A 20,171-nucleotide genomic window follows, 5' to 3' on the forward strand; every position below is an offset into this window, starting at 1 on the left:
GTGCACACCCCAATTTCCAAGAGAATGGAGAAGAAGGGAATACAGTAGAGCCATCCCCCGGGGAGTGATTTTGTCTCACTTTCCCCCTTTCCCTCTCTCTTTCTGGCTCTCTGGTGAGCACACACGCCCAGTGGCAAGCTAAAAAATAAAACATAAAGGGACAGCTACTGGTTCACATCAATGGAAAATCAAGTGGATTCTGGGTGCAGCTACTAAAATAGTGACGTTGGAAGTCATCTCGTCCCCTCTTTTCCTGTCTCAATTTCTTTCTCTTTGGCGTCCCCTCCCCCAGGCATGTCTCCACATAGCGCCCCCGGGAGCTCTCGGCTTGCATTACACGGAGAGTTGAAGAAGCTTGGAGTCATCAGCACCTCCCCTTTTCCTCTGATCCCCACATGATGTGCCCTAGGACTCGCCTGTCACAGCATACTCAGAGCCTGCGGTCCCCACCCTGGCCTTAGCCGCCAAGGCCGCTCTCCTAGAGCATTCCAGTAGCTTCCTACCAGGTTCTCTGCTCCCCCCTGCCCAGTTTGCTCCTTCCCCAGTGTGTTCTCAACACAGAAACCAGGAATCTGCTTGTTTTTTAAAAATTATTGGAGGGCGTATGTGCTCTGGAGCCCAGGGAAGGACAAAACACCCCCCAGAAGGGCATGATAACGCCGCAATCCCTTCTCCTCCATTTCTCCATCCTATCAGGATTTGGGGCACCCACGCACATGCACCCAGTGTGTTTTTTCAATCTGTTAAGGTCAAGACTTGAACTGTGGTTGGTCTTGGGGGACCTGGCTTCCTTAACCACTAGGCTATGAGGCTGGCCCCAGAAATCCGTTTTAAAATGGAAATCAGATCGTGCCACTTCTCCAGTTCAAAAGCCTTTCACCTTCTAAGAATCAAAGATAGGTCCCTGCAACCACCGGTAAGGCCTGACATAACCTTCCTCACCTCCGACCTTTTTGATCTTTGTTTGTTTGTTTGTTTAGGTTTTTGCTTTCTCTGTAGAGAGACAGAAAGAGAGAAAGTCAATCATGCTCCAGGCCACACTGAAGTCCCTTCTCCGCCATGCTTCTCTCGGGATTTCGGGCACACACATACCTCTAGCTGCCGGCTCTCAGGCTCGAACCACGGTCAGCCATGTGGGAGTTTAGCATCTTACCCACCACACCACCTGCTGCCCCCACCTCCACCTTCTTACCTCTGCCCTTTTCTCTTACTACTATTGTCCTCTAGCCACACTGACTTCTTTGCTGTTCCTCAAACATGCAGGGCACAGGGCCTTTGCCTAATCGTTCCATCCGCCTGGAATGTTCTTTCCCCAGATACGCCTATGGTTTATCCCCGCCCACCTCAAGTCTTAACTGAAACAGGGTCTACCTTGAGCACCCTATTTAAAATGACTGGTCAAGAGGTGACACTAATGCTAATGAGAAGTTACCAACCACATAAAGGCCTTAGGGCAAAGTATTCCAGGCAGAAGGAACAGCAAATGTAAAGGCCCCGAGGTGGGAAATCACTTGCTGTATTTGAGGGATGGTGAGGGTAGTGTGTCTGGAACTTAGGGAGATAGCTGGCGTGGAGGCTCAGGGAGGACAGTAGATGGAACCAGCAGTTAGCGTAATGGCTATGTCGCTGGACTCCCACATAGTCGACTGCGGTTCGAGTCGCGGACCCAGTGGCTTAAACTCACGCCGGGCGCGTGTGCGTGCATGCCCAAGATCCAGAGAGGAGAATGGAGGAGAAGGGATTGCGGTGTGGCCATCCCCATCGGAGGGTGATTTCTCGCTTTCTGTCTCTCTGTCTCTGTCTGTCTGGCTGGCGAGTGCACATGCTCTGTAGCAAAAACCTCTCCAAAAAAAGAAAAAAAAAAAGGGAGGACAGTAGAGGACGTTGACCAGGTCGGGGAGTGGCAGGAGTGAATTGATGTAGATGATAAAGAAGTCTGAACTTGGGGCCAGCAGGTGGTGTGCGGTTAAAGGCACTGGATTCCCACATGACCGACCGTGGTTAAAGTCCCAGACCTGGCAGCTTGCTTTCTCACTTTCCCTTTCTCTCTCTGGTCAAATTTAAAATTAATGGGGACCAGCAGTTGGCATAATGGCTATGTCGCTGGACTCCCATGTAGTCGACTGTGGTTTGAGTCCCAGGCCCGGTGGCTTAAACTCACACCAGGCACGTGTGCATGCGTGCACAAGATCCTAAGAGGAGAATGGAGAAGGGATTGCAGTGTGGCCATCCCCCCGGGGGGTAATTTCTCGCTTTCTGTCTCTCTGTCTCTCTCTATCTTGCTGGCAAGCACATATGCAATATAACAAAAACCTCTCCAAAAAAGAAAATGAAAAGAAAACAAATTTAAAATAATTATAACAAAAGAAATTAAATAAATGAATAAATAATTCTTTAAAAAAAATAAGAGATTCTACCAAGCTTCTCAAGAATAGGTAGATCATGGGACCAGCATTTAGCATAATGGATATGTCGCTGGACCCCCACGTAGTTGACCGCAGTTCGAGTCCTGGACCCGGTGGCTTAAACTCACGCCAGGCATGTGTGCGTGCATGCCCAAGATCCCGAGAGGAGAATGGAGGAGAAGGGATTGTGGCATGACCATCCCCCCTGGGGGGTGATTTCTTGCTTTCTTGTCTCTCTGTCTCTCTCTGTCTGGCGAGCACACACGCCCTATAGCAAAAAAACCTCTCCAAAAAAAAAAAAAAAAAGAATAGGTAGATCATCAAAAAGTTTGAACTTTAATTCTAAATGCAGTGTTCAGAACACTTTTGGAAGTTCCTGATCAGGAAGGTGACATGGTCTTAAAAAGTTTGCCCTGGGGGCCACAGGTGGTGTGGTGGTTAACATGCTGGATACCCACATGGCTGACCATGGTTTGAGTTCTAGACTTGATGGCTTGCTCTCTCTTTCTCTCTCTTGCTCTCGCTCTGGTGAGCATACATGCCCTATGGCAAATTAAAAATAGAGAGATTACCCTGACTCCTGTATAAATAACTGATTGTAAGTTTCAGAACTGAAAGGACTGGAAGGGAACTGTTACTATAATCCAGGAAAGAGTTGCTGACTTGGGCAATGTGGTACCAGGAGAGGAGTGGAGAGATGCTCAGAGTCTAGATGTGTTTTAACAGTAGGGACTGGCCGATGGGGTGGATGTTGGGTGGGTGAGACAGAGGAATCAAGATGACCCCAAGGTTCTTGGCTTCAGCAACTGGATGGATGGTGGTGGCAACTTTTTTCAAACAATTTTCTGTAGGGCTCATGAGCTCACCAGAGGGAAACAGAAAAAGTGAGAAAGTGAGAAAGTATCCCCCAGAGGGGATGGCCACACTGCTATCTTCTGTCCCATGCTCCTCTCTGGGTTTTGGGCATGCATGCACATGTGCCCTGCCTGCTTTTCAGGTCAACCAGGACGAATCACTCCTTTCCTTCAGCCAGGTGTGACCATCTTGAGGGATTAGGGCCAAGGGGTGTGTAGCTGTGGGTAGGGGCGGCCTCTTCCCTCCATCACCAGCTGGCTCCCCAGTCCTGCCTCTGGTTTATGAGATCAGCGGTCGGGAAAGGGAGGGCGCATATACTGACCCCCGCTTGCCTTTCGTCTCACTTTCACGCCAGCGTGGGGTGACGGTAGAATCCGAGCCTTCGCCCCGGAGACCGGCCGCCTGATGTACGTCATTAACAGCGCTCACAGGATCGGCGTGACGGCCATCGCCACCACCAGCGACTGTAAAAGGATCATCAGTGGCGGCGGGGAAGGGGAGGTATTGTTCTTGAAAGCAGAATCAATCGTTATCACAGTTAGCCTGGGATTTAGAGCCAAGGCCTCAGAGGAGGCCGTCTTTTATTTTTTAAAAAAATAAGACCTTGGGGAACCAGCAGTTATTATAATGGCTATGTCGCTGGACTCCCACGTAGTCGACCGCAGTTTGCATCCCGGACCCGGTGGCTTAGAACTCACGCCGGGCGCATGTGCGTGTGTGCCCAAGATCCCGAGAGGAGAATGGAGGAGAAGGGATTGCGGCGTGACCATCTTCCGGGGTGGGGGTGGGGGGGGGGGTTATCATTTTCTGTCTCTATGTCTCTCTCTGTCTGTCTGGCAAGCGCACACGTCCTATAGCAAAAACCTCTCCAAAAAAAAAAGAAAAAAGAATAAGACCTTGAATTAGGATTCAAGGGGGATGCATTTGGGATTTTGATGAAACCTTAAAATACATCATAAATTAAAGTTCATCAATTTTAAATATACATATAAATACTTTGTTCGTGGGAGGAACATTTAAGATACCGACATGATAGGGCTGGTAGGTATTGTGGTGGTTAAGGGTGCTGGATTCCCTCATGGCTGACTGCAGTTCAAGTCCCAGACCTGGTGGCTTACTTTATCACTTTTCCTCCCTCCCTCTCTCTTACTCTGTCCCTCTCTGGTCAAATTAAAATAAATAAATAAATAATAAAATTCGATAAAAGAATTCTTTAAAAATAAAGATAGGGACATGAAAGTGTTAACAGAACTGTAAATCCAAGTTGGTGTTTTGCCAGCGCTTAGGCAAACGGGTTCTCTTCCTCCCAGGACCATGGTTTATAAATTGTCTTTATCTTATCTTTCAAAGCAGATAATATTTTTAGAATCAAAATGCACCACAATAAAAATAATTTTTTATTATTTAAAAATTATGACACTCCACCTTTTCCTTCCATCACTCCGCAGAGCCGAAAACACCTTTCACTTCCACATTTATCTTGTGGCGCCTCCCCTCCCTTATACCCTACTTTTTCCCAATCCCAAAGCCTTCCCTTTCTCCATATAAGACATTTTCCTTTGCCTTCTTTCTCAGCTGTGTCACTTGCCAGGAAGAAGGGAATGTAGCTCCTGGACAGGTAGCCGTTAGTAGAACTCAGGCAATGCAGGTAGAAGCCTGGCTCCAGATTGCCTTCTACCACTTTGAGCTGTGTGACGTGGGGTGCGTGCCTTAACCTCTCTGCGCTTCAGTTTCCATTTAAAGTATAGTATTCCTATTACCGAGACGATTTGTTTGTCTTTATTTCGCTAAGTCTTCCAGGCCTGGTGTGTGCATTTTACATTCAAGGCACCTCTCCCTGAGCACCAGCTGTGTGTCAAGCAAGTGCGTTGTAACCACAGCCTCGGGCCATCGCCCTCGGCCTCGTCGCTCTCCTGGCTGCAGTTCCTTGCTTGATCACTTCAGCCGCTTTTCCGTTGACACCCTCAGTACCCAAGCATGCTCCTTCATCCTTTTGGGTCATCTGTCTTGCTGATGCCCAGACTTGGAGCCTGAGCCCAAGCTGTTGAGAGTGGAGGGAGGAGGGGACGTCACTGTCTCACTGCGCTTGGTCCTGCTCAGCTCTCCACAGTCCCCCGTCCACTCCTCCTCCTCTTTTTTCCTCACTCAGCTGTTATCCACCTTTCCTTTCAAAACGCATAGTCTTCAAGGCCTTTGATACACTGGAGACCAGGGCTGCTGCTCGGCAGGTGAGCACTGATACGAAGTCAGTCATTGCTGCCGTACTCGGGTACTTTCGTTCCCAGGGGAAGATGGCTATTGCCTGAATGCCCCACCTGTGAAGACTCCCAACCCTATCACCCTCCCCTCCCCATCAAGTGCACCCCAAACTCCAATCCCACAACCAAAGGGTTAATGCTTGGCTCGTCCAGAGCACTTCCAAGACTCTGACTCCAGCCCTGTGGCTGCCTGGCCGGTGTCTTTGGTACTAGTTAGACAGCTGACTTTTAGCCCTGCTAAGAACTGAATGTGCGCCTACGCATGTGCTGGTTTTGTTTTGTTTTGTTTTTCAGAGAGATTTTTACTAGAGGGTGCGTGCACTAGCTGGAAAGCCAGAGAGACAGAAAGCGAGAAATCATCCCCCGGGGGGATGGCCATGCCGCAATCCCTTCTCTGCTGTTCTCCTCTCAGGATGTTGGACATGCACACACATGCGTCTAGTGTGAGTTTTAAGCTGCTGGATCCAAGACTCAAACTGTGGCTGACTACGTGAGAGTCCAGTGACATAACTGTTACACCATCCGCTGGTCCCGACGTGGTGGGCTTTTGAAATAGCACATTCGTTTTCTCTGACACTGGTCGTTATCCCGCCCCATGTCATAACACGCAGAGGTATTTGAATGTCATGGCAATGACCATGGCCCAGTTCATTTGGGATAGCCTCATGCTTCCTCACTGTCTTTACCTTGACAGTACAGAATGTGTCTTAGGAGATTTTCTTTCTTCATTTAATGTGATTTTCCTCTTAGTAGGTACAAATAGTCCAGTCCATTATCACCCGCCCTGAAGCTAATTTCCAATCTAGTGTTCACTCGGCCCACTGTTCTCCTTGCCCTGGAATGCTTCCATGGAATGGTTTCTGCTATTCTTATTTTTCATAAATCTAACATATTCATCATGAGAAGGCATAGGCATCTGTTTATATTACTGTATATTATTGTAATTTTGTCAGAGGACATGTGTGCTTGCCAGAGAGATACGGGGGTGGGGGTGAGAAAGCACCCCGATAGGGGGTGGTCGTGCCACAATCCCTTTCCCCCATTTCTTCCTCTTCTAGGGATTCTGAGCAAACACACCCACATGTTTCTCAAGCCACCGAGTCCAGGACTTGAACTGCACAGTGGGCTGGGTGGGATCCAGCCACCTTAGCCACCACCCCATGGGCTGGGCTTACATTGCTGTGTTTTCTTGTGTAATTGTGGTAGAGCCTTTATCCATTCCAGGACATCTAAAGGATCTTTTAAAAGTTCATGGCAAGTGACGTGGTGATTAAGGGTGCTGGTCTCCCACACGGCCGACCACAGCTGGAGTCATGGACCAGGCGGCTTGCTTTCTCACTTTCTCTCTCTCTCTAACTCTGTCTCTCTCAAAATAAAATAAAAAATAAATAAATAAAATCATTCTTTAAAAAAAATGGTATAAATGCCATTCCTGAAAAATACCTTGTTTTCTATCATGTATTTGTGCTAATTACTATGTTATTAAAATGTGTTTATAAACTGAAATAATCTATGCAGAGAGAATAGATGAAATGATTAGAGTATTTCTCACATTTTAAGTTTTGGAGAAAATCCTACTTTAATATAAATATATATCAACACTGGGACCAGCAGATGGCATAAAGGTTGCATCCCTGGACTCCTACATGGTGAAACTGCAGTCTGAGTCCTGGACCCAGTGGCTTAAAACCCACACCGGGCGTGAGTGTGTGCACATGCCCAAGATCCCAAAAGGAGAACAGAGGAGAATGGATTCATCATGGCCATAACCCTAGGGAGTGATTTCTCGCTTTCTGTCTCTCTGTCCGGTGAGCACATGCACCCTATAGCAAAAATCTGTCATAAATAAATAAATAAATAACACTTAATTTAGCCCTGCTAAGAACTGAATGTGCGCCTACGCATGTGCTGGTTTTGTTTTGTTTTGTTTTTCAGAGAGATTTTTACTAGAGGGTGCGTGCACTAGCTGGAAAGCCAGAGAGACAGAAAGCGAGAAATCATCCCCCGGGGGGATGGCCATGCCGCAATCCCTTCTCTGCTGTTCTCCTCTCAGGATGTTGGACATGCACACACATGCGTCTAGTGTGAGTTTTAAGCTGCTGGATCCAAGACTCAAACTGTGGCTGACTACGTGAGAGTCCAGTGACATAACTGTTACACCATCCGCTGGTCCCGACGTGGTGGGCTTTTGAAATAGCACATTCGTTTTCTCTGACACTGGTCGTTATCCCGCCCCATGTCATAACACGCAGAGGTATTTGAATGTCATGGCAATGACCATGGCCCAGTTCATTTGGGATAGCCTCATGCTTCCTCACTGTCTTTACCTTGACAGTACAGAATGTGTCTTAGGAGATTTTCTTTCTTCATTTAATGTGATTTTCCTCTTAGTAGGTACAAATAGTCCAGTCCATTATCACCCGCCCTGAAGCTAATTTCCAATCTAGTGTTCACTCGGCCCACTGTTCTCCTTGCCCTGGAATGCTTCCATGGAATGGTTTCTGCTATTCTTATTTTTCATAAATCTAACATATTCATCATGAGAAGGCATAGGCATCTGTTTACATTACTATATATTATTGTAATTTTGTCAGAGGACATGTGTGCTTGCCAGAAAGATACGGGGGTGGGGTGGTCATGCCACAGTTGTCAGAGGACATGTGTGCTTGCCAGAGAGATACGGGGGTGGGGGTGAGAAAGCACCCCGATAGGGGGTGGTCGTGCCACAATCCCTTTCCCCCATTTCTTCCTCTTCTAGGGATTCTGAACAAACACACCCACATGTTTCTCAAGCCACCGAGTCCAGGACTTGAACTGCACAGTGGGCTGGGTGGGATCCAGCCACCTTAGCCACCACCCCATGGGCTGGGCTTACATTGCTGTGTTTTCTTGTGTAATTGTGGTAGAGCCTTTATCCATTCCAGGACATCTAAAGGATCTTTTAAAAGTTCATGGCAAGTGACGTGGTGATTAAGGGTGCTGGTCTCCCACACGGCCAACCACAGTTCAAGTCCCGGACCTGGCGGCTTGCTTTCTCACTTTCCCTCCTCTCTCTCTTGCTCTGCCCCTCTCTGGTCTAAATAAACAAACAAACAAACTAAAAAAAAAAGTTCATGGAAGGGGTCAGCAAGTGGTATGGTGGTTAAGGTGCTGGACTCCCATATGGCTCACTGCAGTGTGAGTCTTGGACCTGGTAGCTTGCTTCCTCACTTTATCTCTCTCTCTGTCTCTCTCTGATAAGTGTATATGCCCTATAGCAAATTAAATAATAATAATAAATTAATAAAATTAAATGAATAGTTTTGCAGAAAAAGTTCATGGGAAATACATCATAGGCAAAACACTGTGCATAGCTTTTCAAATTTTTTTGCACCAAAATAAACTCATAGTTTAATTCCATTTTTCCATGAATGTTTTGAAGTTCCATCATACTATAATAACTAAGTAAGTTTCCTTTGGCCTAACCCTTTCAGTTAGGACATTATTTTGACTGTTTTCGGATTGTGTATACGTAGTTATGTTACCTCTGGATTTCATTATAGGATAATTAACAGTTATAAAGAAATATTTGTGATACAAAATAGGTGTTGGGTTCAGTATGATTGAGAACCAGAGTTTTTAAATGATTAAAACTGAAGAGCTGATGTGGGGCCAGCGAGTACTCATAGTTTTAAGACACTGGATTCCCACGTGGTTGACCGTGGGTTCAGGCCTGGACCCGGTGACTTCTAACTAACACCAGGCGCATGTGCATGCTCCAAATCCCAGAGGAGATGGAGAAGGGTTGGAGGCACGGCCACCCTCCTGGGGAGTAATTTCTTGCTTTCTGTCTCTCTGGTGAGTGCACTCTCCCTATAGCAAAAATAATACCAAAAAAAAAAAAAAAAAAACAAACCCAAAAAACAGAAGAGCTGATGTTTAAATATGACTCTGCGTACCCAAGAAATTTCCTGATGGCACCAGAAATTTGATAGCAGTGCTCTGCAGAAATGAGTAGACGTATTATTTCCCTTGGTTAGCAGTGGCTCTTGCGTTATTGATTTTCATGGCGGGTGTCTGATAAAGTTCTCAGCCTAAAAGCAGAAGCAGATGCAGGACCATTGGTAACATTTTCTAAGCTGTGTGAAAGATGATTACATCTTGTACTTGAATATTTCTGTCTTTCAATGTAGCATTCCCACCCCACCCAACTAGGATGAGAACAGGGAATTAAAAAGCAAACCAGGGCCAGCAGATGATATGGAGGTTAAGGTATCTGGATTCCCACATGGCCAACCAAGTGGTTCGAGTCCCAGACCTGGCAATTTGAAAATCATTCCAGGTGCATGTGTGTGCTCAAAATCTCAAGAGGAGACTGGAGGAGAAGGGATTGTGGCATATCATCCCCTCTGGGGAGTTATTTCTGACTTTCCCTCTCTCTCTCTCACTCTCTCTCTGTCTCTCTCTGCTGAGTACACACCCTATAGCAAAAATGAAAAAACATACAAACAACAAGAAAAAAACAAAGCAAGCATAGCAGAGTTGAAAAGCTCTTGGGATCTTGTATTTTTTATTGTAATTTCTAATTGACATACCATCATTTGCATCCTAATTTAATTTAATATATTGTTATTTTTAAATTTAACCAGATAGAAACAGAGAGAGGGAGAAAATGAGAAAGCAAGCTGCCAAGTCTGGGATTCAAACTCCAGTCAGCCGTGTGAGAGTCCAGTGTTTCAACCATCATCTGCAGGCCCCAGGACACTATTTTTTTTTTAAGAATTATTTTATTTAACTTTATTTATTTATCTGTTTGTTTTAATTTGACCAGAGAGGGACGGAGTGAGAGAGAGCACAAAGAGAGAGAGAGAAAGCAAGCTGCCATGTCCAGGACTCCAACTGCGGTCGGCCATGCGGGAGCCCAGCACCTTTAATCAGCATTCCACTTGCCGGCCCGACAGTATGTTTCTTAAAGCGTGTGCACAGTAAAATAACTAAATAAAGGATATACACATAATACCTTCGTAAGTTAATATTTTACATTATTTTGTGCACTTCTGAGGTTTGTCGTACTAGTTTTGTCCATGCCAGGACACTCTCACAGCCTGCTCCCCTTGTTTATACGCACTCTTTTTTTTTGTGAAGAGGTTTTTGCTATGGGGCGCATCCACTCACCAGACAGACAGAGAGAGACGGAGAGACAGAAAGCGAGAAATCACCCCCCCCCAGGGGGGATGGTCACGCCGCAATCCCTTCTCCTCCATTCTCCTCTCGGGATCTTGGGCACGCACACACACACGCCCGGCGTGAGTTTTAAGCCACCGGGTCCGGGATGCGAACCGCAGTCGACTACATGGGAGTCCAGCGACATAGCCATTACACCAACTGCTGGTCCCAACACATTCTTGTACCACTCATTGCGAAAGCAGAAGGACTTGATGCACGGAAATAGAGTAATGGTAAATCCTAGCAGCTGCCCGGTGGGGTGGGCTTCAGGAGAAACCATTGACAGACAAGACGGCAGGTAAACAAGAGCCCCTTTCGGTCCCTTCAGAAGTCACAATCCCTCTTGCGATCTGAGTTGCTGTGGCTTTCAGGTGAGGGTGTGGCAGATCGGCTGCCAGACCCAGAAGCTGGAGGAGGCCCTGAAGGAGCACAAGTCTTCCGTGTCCTGCATCAGGGTGAAGAGGAACAATGAGGAGTGCGTCACAGCCAGCACCGATGGGACCTGCATCATCTGGGACCTCGTGTAAGTGCCGCATGTGGGCTCTGCCGCCCGTGCAGAGCCCAGCCATTCCAGCAGTGCCCTGAATGTGAGCGGACAGTCAGACGGAGTAGAAATCTCACTCTGGGAAACTGGAAAGAGATGTCCCTCCGAAGCCATTTATGCCATTGCTGTCCAGGGTTTGCAGGTGCTGGTGGGAAGGGTGTAGGTTCCAAGATCTGGATGTTGGAAGTTTCTGGAGGGATAGGGAAGTCATGAGAAATGTAATTTAGTTTGCACTAATTCACCTCTAAGAGTTCCGAATTAAAAGGAGCGAGGGAAATCGGTAAGGCAGACAGTTCTTGTCATTTCACTCAGTCAAGAGAAGTCTAGAATTAGGGCTTTAGGTGGCATGGTAATTAAGGTGCTGGACTCCCACATGGCCAACCATGGTTCAAATCCCAGACCTGGCAGCTTGCTTTCTCACTTTCTCTCTCTCTCTGGTGACTGCATGTGCCCTACAGCAAACTTAAAGAAGAAGAATAAATAAAATAAATAATTACTAAAAAACAAAAACAAAACAGGGACCAGCAGTTGGTGTAATGGCTATGTCGCTGAACTCCCGTGTAGTCGACAGTGGTTCAAGTCCTGGACCCAGTGACTTAAAGTCACACTGGGCGCGTGTGTGTGCCCAAGATCCTGAGAGGAGAATGAAGGGATTGCGGCGTGGCCATCCTCCCTGGGGGGTGATTTCTCTCTTTCTGTCTCTCTCTGTCTTTCTGGTGAGCTCACATGCCCTGTAGCAAAACGTCTCAAAAAAAAAAAAAAATCCACGCCCAGCATCAGCTTGCTATGGCCAGGGAGGGCTGGGAAAGAGACATCAATTTGTCCTCCCCCTTAGGTGGCTGCATTCTCAGGGACCTCTTATACTTAGAACAGGTCACACCCCCATAGAATGCTTGACTCCAAACCAACTAGACCAGGAGCCAGAAGGTGGCATAGTGGTTTGGGTGCTGGATCCCACATGGCCAACTGCGTGGTTTGAGTCCTAGACCCGGCGACTTGAAAAAACAGATGGCGTAATGGCTATGTCGCTGAACTCCCATGTAGTTGACCATGGTTCACAGTCCCGGACCCAGTGGATTAAACTCACACCGGGTGCGTGTGCGTGCGTGCCCAAGATCCCAAGAGGGGAATGGAGGAAAAGGGATTGTGGCATGGCCATCCCCCCGGGGGGGTGATTTCTGGCTTTCAGTCTTTCTGTCTCTCTGTCTCTCTCTGTCTTTCTGGCAAGTGTGTGTGCCCTATAGCAAAAAAACTCTCAAAAAAAAAAAAAAAAAGACATGCAGGGCACATGTGCATGCAGGCCCAAAATCCCCAAGAAGGGATTGCCGTGTGGTCATCCTTCCTGGGGGAGAGGGGTGCTTTCTCACTTTCCCTCTCTCTGTCTCTTTGTTTAGTGTAGACACCTTATAGCAAATTCGAGCTAACTGGACCATCGCATGTGAACTTTAATGTAGGAGTAATCGAAAGAATTTTCCTAGGTGACGTTTGAGTTCGTCACTATAAGTATTTCGCTGTGTGTTTTTATTTTCCCTTATCATCCCGCCCCCTCATCACCCGTCTACCCCTCCCGGGACATATTGCCTCCCTATACCTGTGTAAGAGAGACCAGGTAAGTACAAAGCTGGGAATAACGAGCCATAAATGACAAAAGAGTAAGAAATGTTCTTGTCTGGAGAGGAAGGAGTGAGAACTAAAGGCAAAGGCAGAGCATTTTTAGTTAATGTGTTAAAAAATAAAAACCTGGGGACCAGTAGATGGCAGAATGGTTGTGCTGTCACTGGACTCCCATGTAGTTGACTGTGGTTTGAGTCCTGGACCCGGTGACTTAAAACTCATGCTGGGCATGTGTGTGTATACACGCCCAAGATCCTGAGAGGAGAATGGCGGACAAGGGATTGCAGTGTGGCCATCCCCGCTGGAGGGTGATTTCTCATTTTCTGTCTCTCTGTCTCTCTGGTAAGCACATATGCCTTATAGCAAAGATCTCTCTCTTTTTTATTTTTTTGAGAGGTTTTGCTACAGGGCGTGTGCACTCACCAGAAAGACAAAGAGAGAGACAACCAGACAGACAGAAAGTGAGAAATCACCCCCGAGGGGGGATGGCCATGCTCCAATCCCTTCTCCTCCATTCTCCTCTCGGGATCTTGGGCACGCACGCACACGCACCCAGTGTGAGTTTAAGCCACTGGGTCCGGGACTTGAACTGCAGCTGGCTACATGGGAGTCCAGTGATGTAGCCATTATGCTATCTGCTGGTCTCCCGCAAAAATCTTTATTTAAAAAAATTAAAGTAAAAACCTGGAGTCAGCAAGTGGAGTGATGGTTACAGGCACTGGACTCCCCACATGGTCAACTGTGGTTTGAGTCCTGGACCTGGCAGTTTGCTTTCTCACTTTCTCTCTCTGTCTCTGGTAAGTGCACATCTCTATAGCAAATAAAATAATACTAATAAATTATATATCTATATCTATATCTATCTATCTATCTATCTATCTATCTATATAGGAGAGGTTTTTGCTATAGGGCACGTGTGCTCACCAGAAAGACAGAGAGAGACAGAGAGATAGAAAGCGAGAAATCACCCCCCAGGGGGGATGGCCACGCTGCAATCCCTTCTCCTCCATTCTCCTTTCAGGATCTTGGGCATGCACACACACGCGCCCGGCGTGAATTTAAGCCGCCAGGTCCAGGACTTGAACCGCGGTCGACTACACGAGAATCCAGCGACATAGCCCTTACACCAACTGCTGGTCCCAAATAAATATGTATTTTTAAAATCCCAAGCAAGCCTCTGCCTTCTAGCCTATGTGTCTCCAACTTTCACGTGCACATATGAATCACCTGGGGACCCTGTTAGGATGGGGGTTTGACGTAGCAGGTGTAGGGTGGCACCTGAGAGTCTGCATTTTGTTCTTTCTTTTCAATTAATTACTTACTTATTTAATTCCATTTGTTATTATTATTATTTTTTAAGAGAGATTTTTGCTATAGGGTATGTGCGCTAGCCAGAGAGGCAGAAGGAAACAAGAAAGAGCTAGAGAGACAGAAAATCAGAAATCATCTCCTGGGGGAGTATGACCACACAGCAGTCCCTTCTCCTCCATTCTCCTGTCTGGATTTTGGGCATGCACGCACACTCACTCAGTGTGAGTTTTAAGCCACTGGGTTCTGGACTTGAACTATGGTCGACCATATAGGAGTCCCGTGAGGTAACCATTATGCCATCTGTTGGTCCCAGTTATTATTTTTTAATTTAACCAGAGAGAGAAAAAGGGAGAGTGAGAAAGTAGGCCGCCAGGTCCAGGACTCAAACTGTGGTAGGCCATGTGGGAGTCCAGTGCCTTGACCCACCATACCACCTGCTGGCCCCAGAGAGCCTGTATTTCTTTTTTTTAGAAAGAGATTTTTGCAAAAGGGCACATGTACTCAACAGAGAGACAGAAAGCAAGAAATCACCTCCTGGAGGGCATGGCTACATCGCAATTCCTCCTCCATTCTCCTCTGTGGATTTCAGGCATGCACGCATATATACCTGGCATGAATTTTAAGCCACTGGTTCCAGGACTCAAACCACCATTGACTACATGGGAGTCTAGTGATGTAACCATTATACCACCTGCCAGTTCTGAGAGACTATATTTCCAACAAGCTCCTGTGTCTTGACCCTGGTCCAAGGCCCACACTTGTAGAAGGTGTCGGCCTACTCCTGACCTTCCCACTGGAACTATGTAACGGGAAAGGCATCTTAAACCTAATTCCATGGATGGTTTGTGACCGCCTCAAATCTGTAAAGCCTTCCAGTCGCATGTCACAAGTATAATACTGATTTGTGCCAACACCATTAAAAATAGTTGGCTCGGATATCACGCATGAAAACTTCCATAGGAGAAGAAACTGTGCAGAAGGGGCGTTGTTCAGCCAGGAGAGTCTGGCCAGTGAGTTGGCCACAGACCTCACGGTCTATGGAAAGAGAAGTCACATCTATGGATTTCTTCATCTGCTACCTAAGGCAAGGGTTCTCTTGTGCCTGTGATGATCAACTGGGGAACCCGGCCCCATAGCCTAGTGGCTAAGGGAGCCAGATCCCACATAGCTGACCATGAGGTTCAAATCCCAGCCCTGACAGCTTGAAAAACACATTGGGTATGTGTATGTCCCAATAGGATGGCCAAATGGAGAAAGGATTATGGCGTGACCACATCCCAGTGGGGAGGGTGCTTGCTCCCTCTGTCTCTGGCAAGCACCTGTGCCCTCTGGTGATTTAAAAACACAAAAAGAAAGAAGAAAGAGAGAGAGAGAGAGAGAGAGAGAGAAAGCTGGGATGCTGGTTTCAAATGCAAATTAGTGGCCTTCATTCCAACCCACTAAATTCATATCCCTAGAGATGAGGACCAATAATATTCATTTTTTAAAACCCCCGTGTCCCCATGTTGCTGCTTAGCTTGTGGAGAGCTGTACATCCCAGTGGTGACCTCAAGAATAAAGGGCACTGGGACCAGCGATTGGCGTAATGGCTATGTCACTGGACTCCCATGTAGTTGACTGTGGTTCAAGTCCCGGACTTGGTGGCTTAAACTCATGCTGGGCATGTGTGCTTGCGTGCCCAAGATCCCGAGAATGAAGAAAGGATTGTGGTGTGGCCATCCCCTCTGGGGGTGATTTCCCACTTTCTGTCTCTCTGTCTCTCTGTCTTTCTGTCTTTCTGGTGAGCACGCACACCCTATAGCAAAAACCTCTCAAAAACAAAGAATAAAGGGCACTAGTGCAGGCAGGCAGAGAGAGGAGTTCTAGCATTGTAGCACCAGAGAGTAACGATGTCAGTGACAGTTCAGTGGATACTTTCAAATGGAAGAGTAAATGTCGAATGTGTAAATACAAAGCAAGGATACATTCTTTTTATTTTTTTGGAGAAGTTTTCGCTATAGGGCGTGTGTGCTCGCCAGACAGACAGAGACAGAGAGACAGAAAGCGAGAAATCACCCCCAAGGGGGGATTGTCACGCCGCAATCCCTTCTCCTCTATTCTCCTCTCGGGATCTTGGGCATGCACACACACGCACCTGGCATGAGTTTTAAGCCACCGGGTCCGGGACGCGAACCGCGGTCGCCTACATGGAGTCCAGCGACATAGCCATTACACTAACTGCTGGTTCCCACATTCTTGAGATAGTACAAACTAGAAAAAGAATACAGTGCATTATGGGAAGGCTAGCAGGCTGGCTCTGAGCACAGCCTCTTCTACTTCCTTCTGGATGGAATTAGAATTGTCATTGAGTTCTGAGTGCTGTGTTTAGAAAGGGCCCTCTAGGAGTCAGCAGGTGATTAAAGAGGGGACTCCCACATGGCTAATTGCAGCTCGAGTCCCAGACCTGGCAACTTTAGAATCATGGCAGGCATATATGCATGTGTGCCCACAATCCTAGAAGGAGAATAGAGGAGAAGGGATTGTGGTGGAATCATCTCCCCCTTCCCACCCCAGTGATTTCTCACTTTCTCTCTCTCTCTGGCTCTCTGGCGAATACATGAGCCCTATAGAAAAAAATCTCTCTTTAACAAAAGAAAGGAAGGAAGGAAGGAAGGAAGAAAGGAAGGAAGGAAGGAAGGAAGGAAGGAAGGAAGGAAGAAAGGGAAGGGAAGGGAAGGGAAGAGAAGGGAAGGGAAGGGAAGGCAAGGGACGGTAGAAAAGAAAAGAAAAGAAAAGAAAAGAAAAGAAAAGAAAAGAAAAGAAAAGAAAAGAAAAGAAAAGAACACTCCACTCCCACCATCTTGTGATTGCCACTGGTAGGGAGGGCGGGGTTGCCAGAAGCCTATTTGCACTGTGCTAAGCAGTGTGAGGTATTTGGGATAGGTAAACCAACCCAGTCCACTTGTGTACCCATCCAGTCTACAACTTTTTTAGGGAAGAGAAAGTCACGTGTCATAGCTTTGGAATCTACTTGGCAGGCGTCTTAGGAGGAACCAGATGATCCTGGCCAATACCTTGTTCCAGTGTGTGTGCTATCACCCCGAAGAGTTCCAGATCATCACCAGCGGGACAGACAGGAAGGTACGTGCTCCCAGCAAGAGGCAAACTCTTTCCGGTAGCAGACAGACAAGCCACGAAGTCGAGGCCAAGGATGTAGGCTCCAGAGTCCACACACCCTGGCACAGTGATGGTTCTGAGGCTCAGCGGTATGACACTTTGGAAGTGCCAGGTAACCCTTTGGTCCCTTCACTTCCTCGCTGGTAAGATGGACACAATACCACAGATGTCACGGACCCGCCGTGAGGATTGAAGTCGTGCTCACACAGGATGCTAGAGCAGGAAGTCTGGGTGGTACAGAGGAGGGTACTCGAGAGAGATTTTTGGTTTTGTTTATTTTTTTGTTTGCTGGATTTTGTCTTTCTTTCTTTCTTTCTTTCTTTCTTTTTCTTTTTTTTTTTTTTTGCCATAGGGAACTTGAACTCGCCAGTGAGAGACAGAGAGAGACAGAAAGACAGAAAGTGAGAAATGACCCCCCAGGGGGATGGCCATGCTGCAGTCCCTTCTCCTGTATTCTCCTTCTTGGATCTGGGGCATGCGTGCACAAGCAACCCGTGTGAGTTCCAAGCCGCCAGTTCAGGAACACAAACCTTAGTCATTCCTGTGGGAGTCCAGGGACTTAGCCAACCGCACTACCTGCTGGCTCGAAATGGGGTTTTTTATGATGAGCAAATTTACGAGGTCGGAACAGACCTGCTTTCCCCAAACTGGTGGTCACTTTGACTAAATTCAAATGGAAAGACAATGGAGTTTCTCATCTCTTATCACAATACTTCATCAATATATTAATCTCTGCAGCTTGCTAGTCCGTGTCCTTGGGTGGACCGGCCCTTCTGTTTCGGGGGGACATTTCCCGTTGGAGCACGTGAGAGGCTTCAGGACAAAGACACGTGGAGGGGGAGATGTGAGGGTGTTCACCCTGCCAGCCACATCGGATTAGCCAGATTGTGGCCTAATTACCAGCACATCCAATTAGTGAACTGTGTGTGTGTTTACAAATTTTCATTATCTTTTTTTTTCCTTTAAGGTTTTGCCATAGGGCACGTGCGCTCAGCACAGACAGTGAGAGGGAACATGAGAAATCGCCCCCTAGGGCAAATAGCCACACTGCAGTCCCTTCTCTCTTTATTCCTTGGGATTTTGGGTACGCGTGTGCGCGCGCACACACACACACACACAAACCCAGTGTGATTTTCAAGCCAATGGGTCTGGGACTCAAACCTCTGTTGGCTATGTGGGAGTCAAGCATCTTAACTACTGTGCCACTTGCTGGTCCCTGAAATTCTCGTTATTCATTATCTTTTTCAAATTTTATGTATTTATTTCTTGCATGAATGAGTGAAAAAGAGAGATCTCAGAGAGAGAGCTAGATAACACTAATAGGGCCTTTAAAAATTTTTATAAAGAATTATTTATTTAATTTTCCATATTATCATTATCATCATCATTTTTATCATTTTAATTTGCTATAGGGCATGTGTGTTCGAGGAAGAGAGAGAGAGAGAGAGAGAGAGTAAGAAAACAAACTGCAAGGTCTGGGACTCGAACCATGGTTGGCTATGTGGGAGGACATTGCCTCAACTACCATACCACCTGCTGGCCCCCAATAAGGTCTTGGTGCTGCAATCTACCCCCAGCTTCAGCTAACTCCGGATCGTGGCCAGTGCATGCTGGGGTCAGTCACAGAGGTCTCTGGACATGAACTTGGAACCTTCCCACGTGGGTTAGCCTCACAGATCTTTTTTACTGTTGTACCACCAACCGGCCCCAATGAATGAACCTGGAGTCCCTTTAGACTTTGGAAAGACTGAGAAAATTGAAGAAGCAGCTACATTTTTATGTTTTTACCACCGACAAGAAAAGCTGATGGCATTAAAAGTATTAAAGTATTGTGGGAAAATACTAATGGTGCCTTCCACCTACTCACACCCACCCCCCCCCCCCCCACCCCCCTACCTCCACATGAGAATCTGGGATTGGGCTTTTTCCTGTTTAAGTTTTCTAGGTGATTGGGAAACACTTGGTCATAAAAATCCAAGAAATGCTGCCTGGTCCATGCCAGGATGTGCCTGACACTCGCGTTTTAAGGGTCAGCATGGAAGTCTGCCTCGATTGTAGTCTTTGAAGACTGTCCAAGCCAGTGTCTTCGTGTCTTATCAGCCCAACTTGGCTTATGCCTGTCCACCCCTCACACGCATGTTTGGCTTGTGGTGTAACTGGGCTTCCTCTTAGAACTGGGATGGGATGGATATTAGGGACTTAAGCACAAGGTCACTCTCGAGGCTTGATATAAAGTTTCTAGATTAGCGTGGTATTGGCCTTATTTTAGGTTTAGGTTATGAGACTCAAAGCAGTCTATTTTTCTTTTATTTAAAATGTCACTAGGGCATCCTGCAGGTGGCATGGTGGCTAAGGGTACTGGACTCCCACATGGCTGAGCATGGTTTGAATCCCAGACCTGGAGGCTTGCTTTCTCACTTTTCCTTTCTTTCTGTGAGTGTGTGTGTGTGTGTGTGTGTGTGTGTGTGTGTGTGTGTATAACTATTAAAATAATAATAATAAATAAAGTTAAAGAAAATAATTCCTTAAAAAAAATCACTAGGGAGGCCAGCAGATGGCATAGCGGTTACATCACTAGACTCCCATATGGCTGACTGCAGTTTGAAGCCAGGACCAGGGGGCTTTAAAATCATGCCAGGCACATGTGCATGCATGCCCACGAGGAGAATGGAGAAGGGATTACTGCATGGTCATCCTCTGGATGGGTGATTTCTCACTTTCCCTCTCACTGCCTCTCTATCTTTCTCTCTCTCTCTGGGAAGCACATGCATCTTAAGGCAAAAACCTCTTTTAAAAAAATGTGACTGGGGGCCAGCAAGTGGT

The 20,171-nt window shown here is 46.9% G+C and overlaps 1 protein-coding gene across 1 annotated transcript in view; it reads left to right on the top strand.

The window, feature by feature from the left end:
* The window catches only part of CFAP52 (cilia and flagella associated protein 52), a 92,478-nt gene that overhangs the window by 49,188 nt on the left and 23,119 nt on the right, over nucleotides 1-20,171 (top strand). Inside the window, 3 exon segments of the mRNA XM_006156404.3 lie at nucleotides 3,616-3,761; nucleotides 11,095-11,246; nucleotides 17,210-17,312. Coding sequence (XP_006156466.1) covers nucleotides 3,616-3,761; nucleotides 11,095-11,246; nucleotides 17,210-17,312 — 401 coding nt within the window.

This window comes from Tupaia chinensis, unplaced genomic scaffold, assembly GCF_000334495.1.
Source record: "Tupaia chinensis unplaced genomic scaffold, TupChi_1.0 Scaffold000493_1, whole genome shotgun sequence".
NCBI lineage: Eukaryota > Metazoa > Chordata > Mammalia > Scandentia > Tupaiidae > Tupaia > Tupaia belangeri.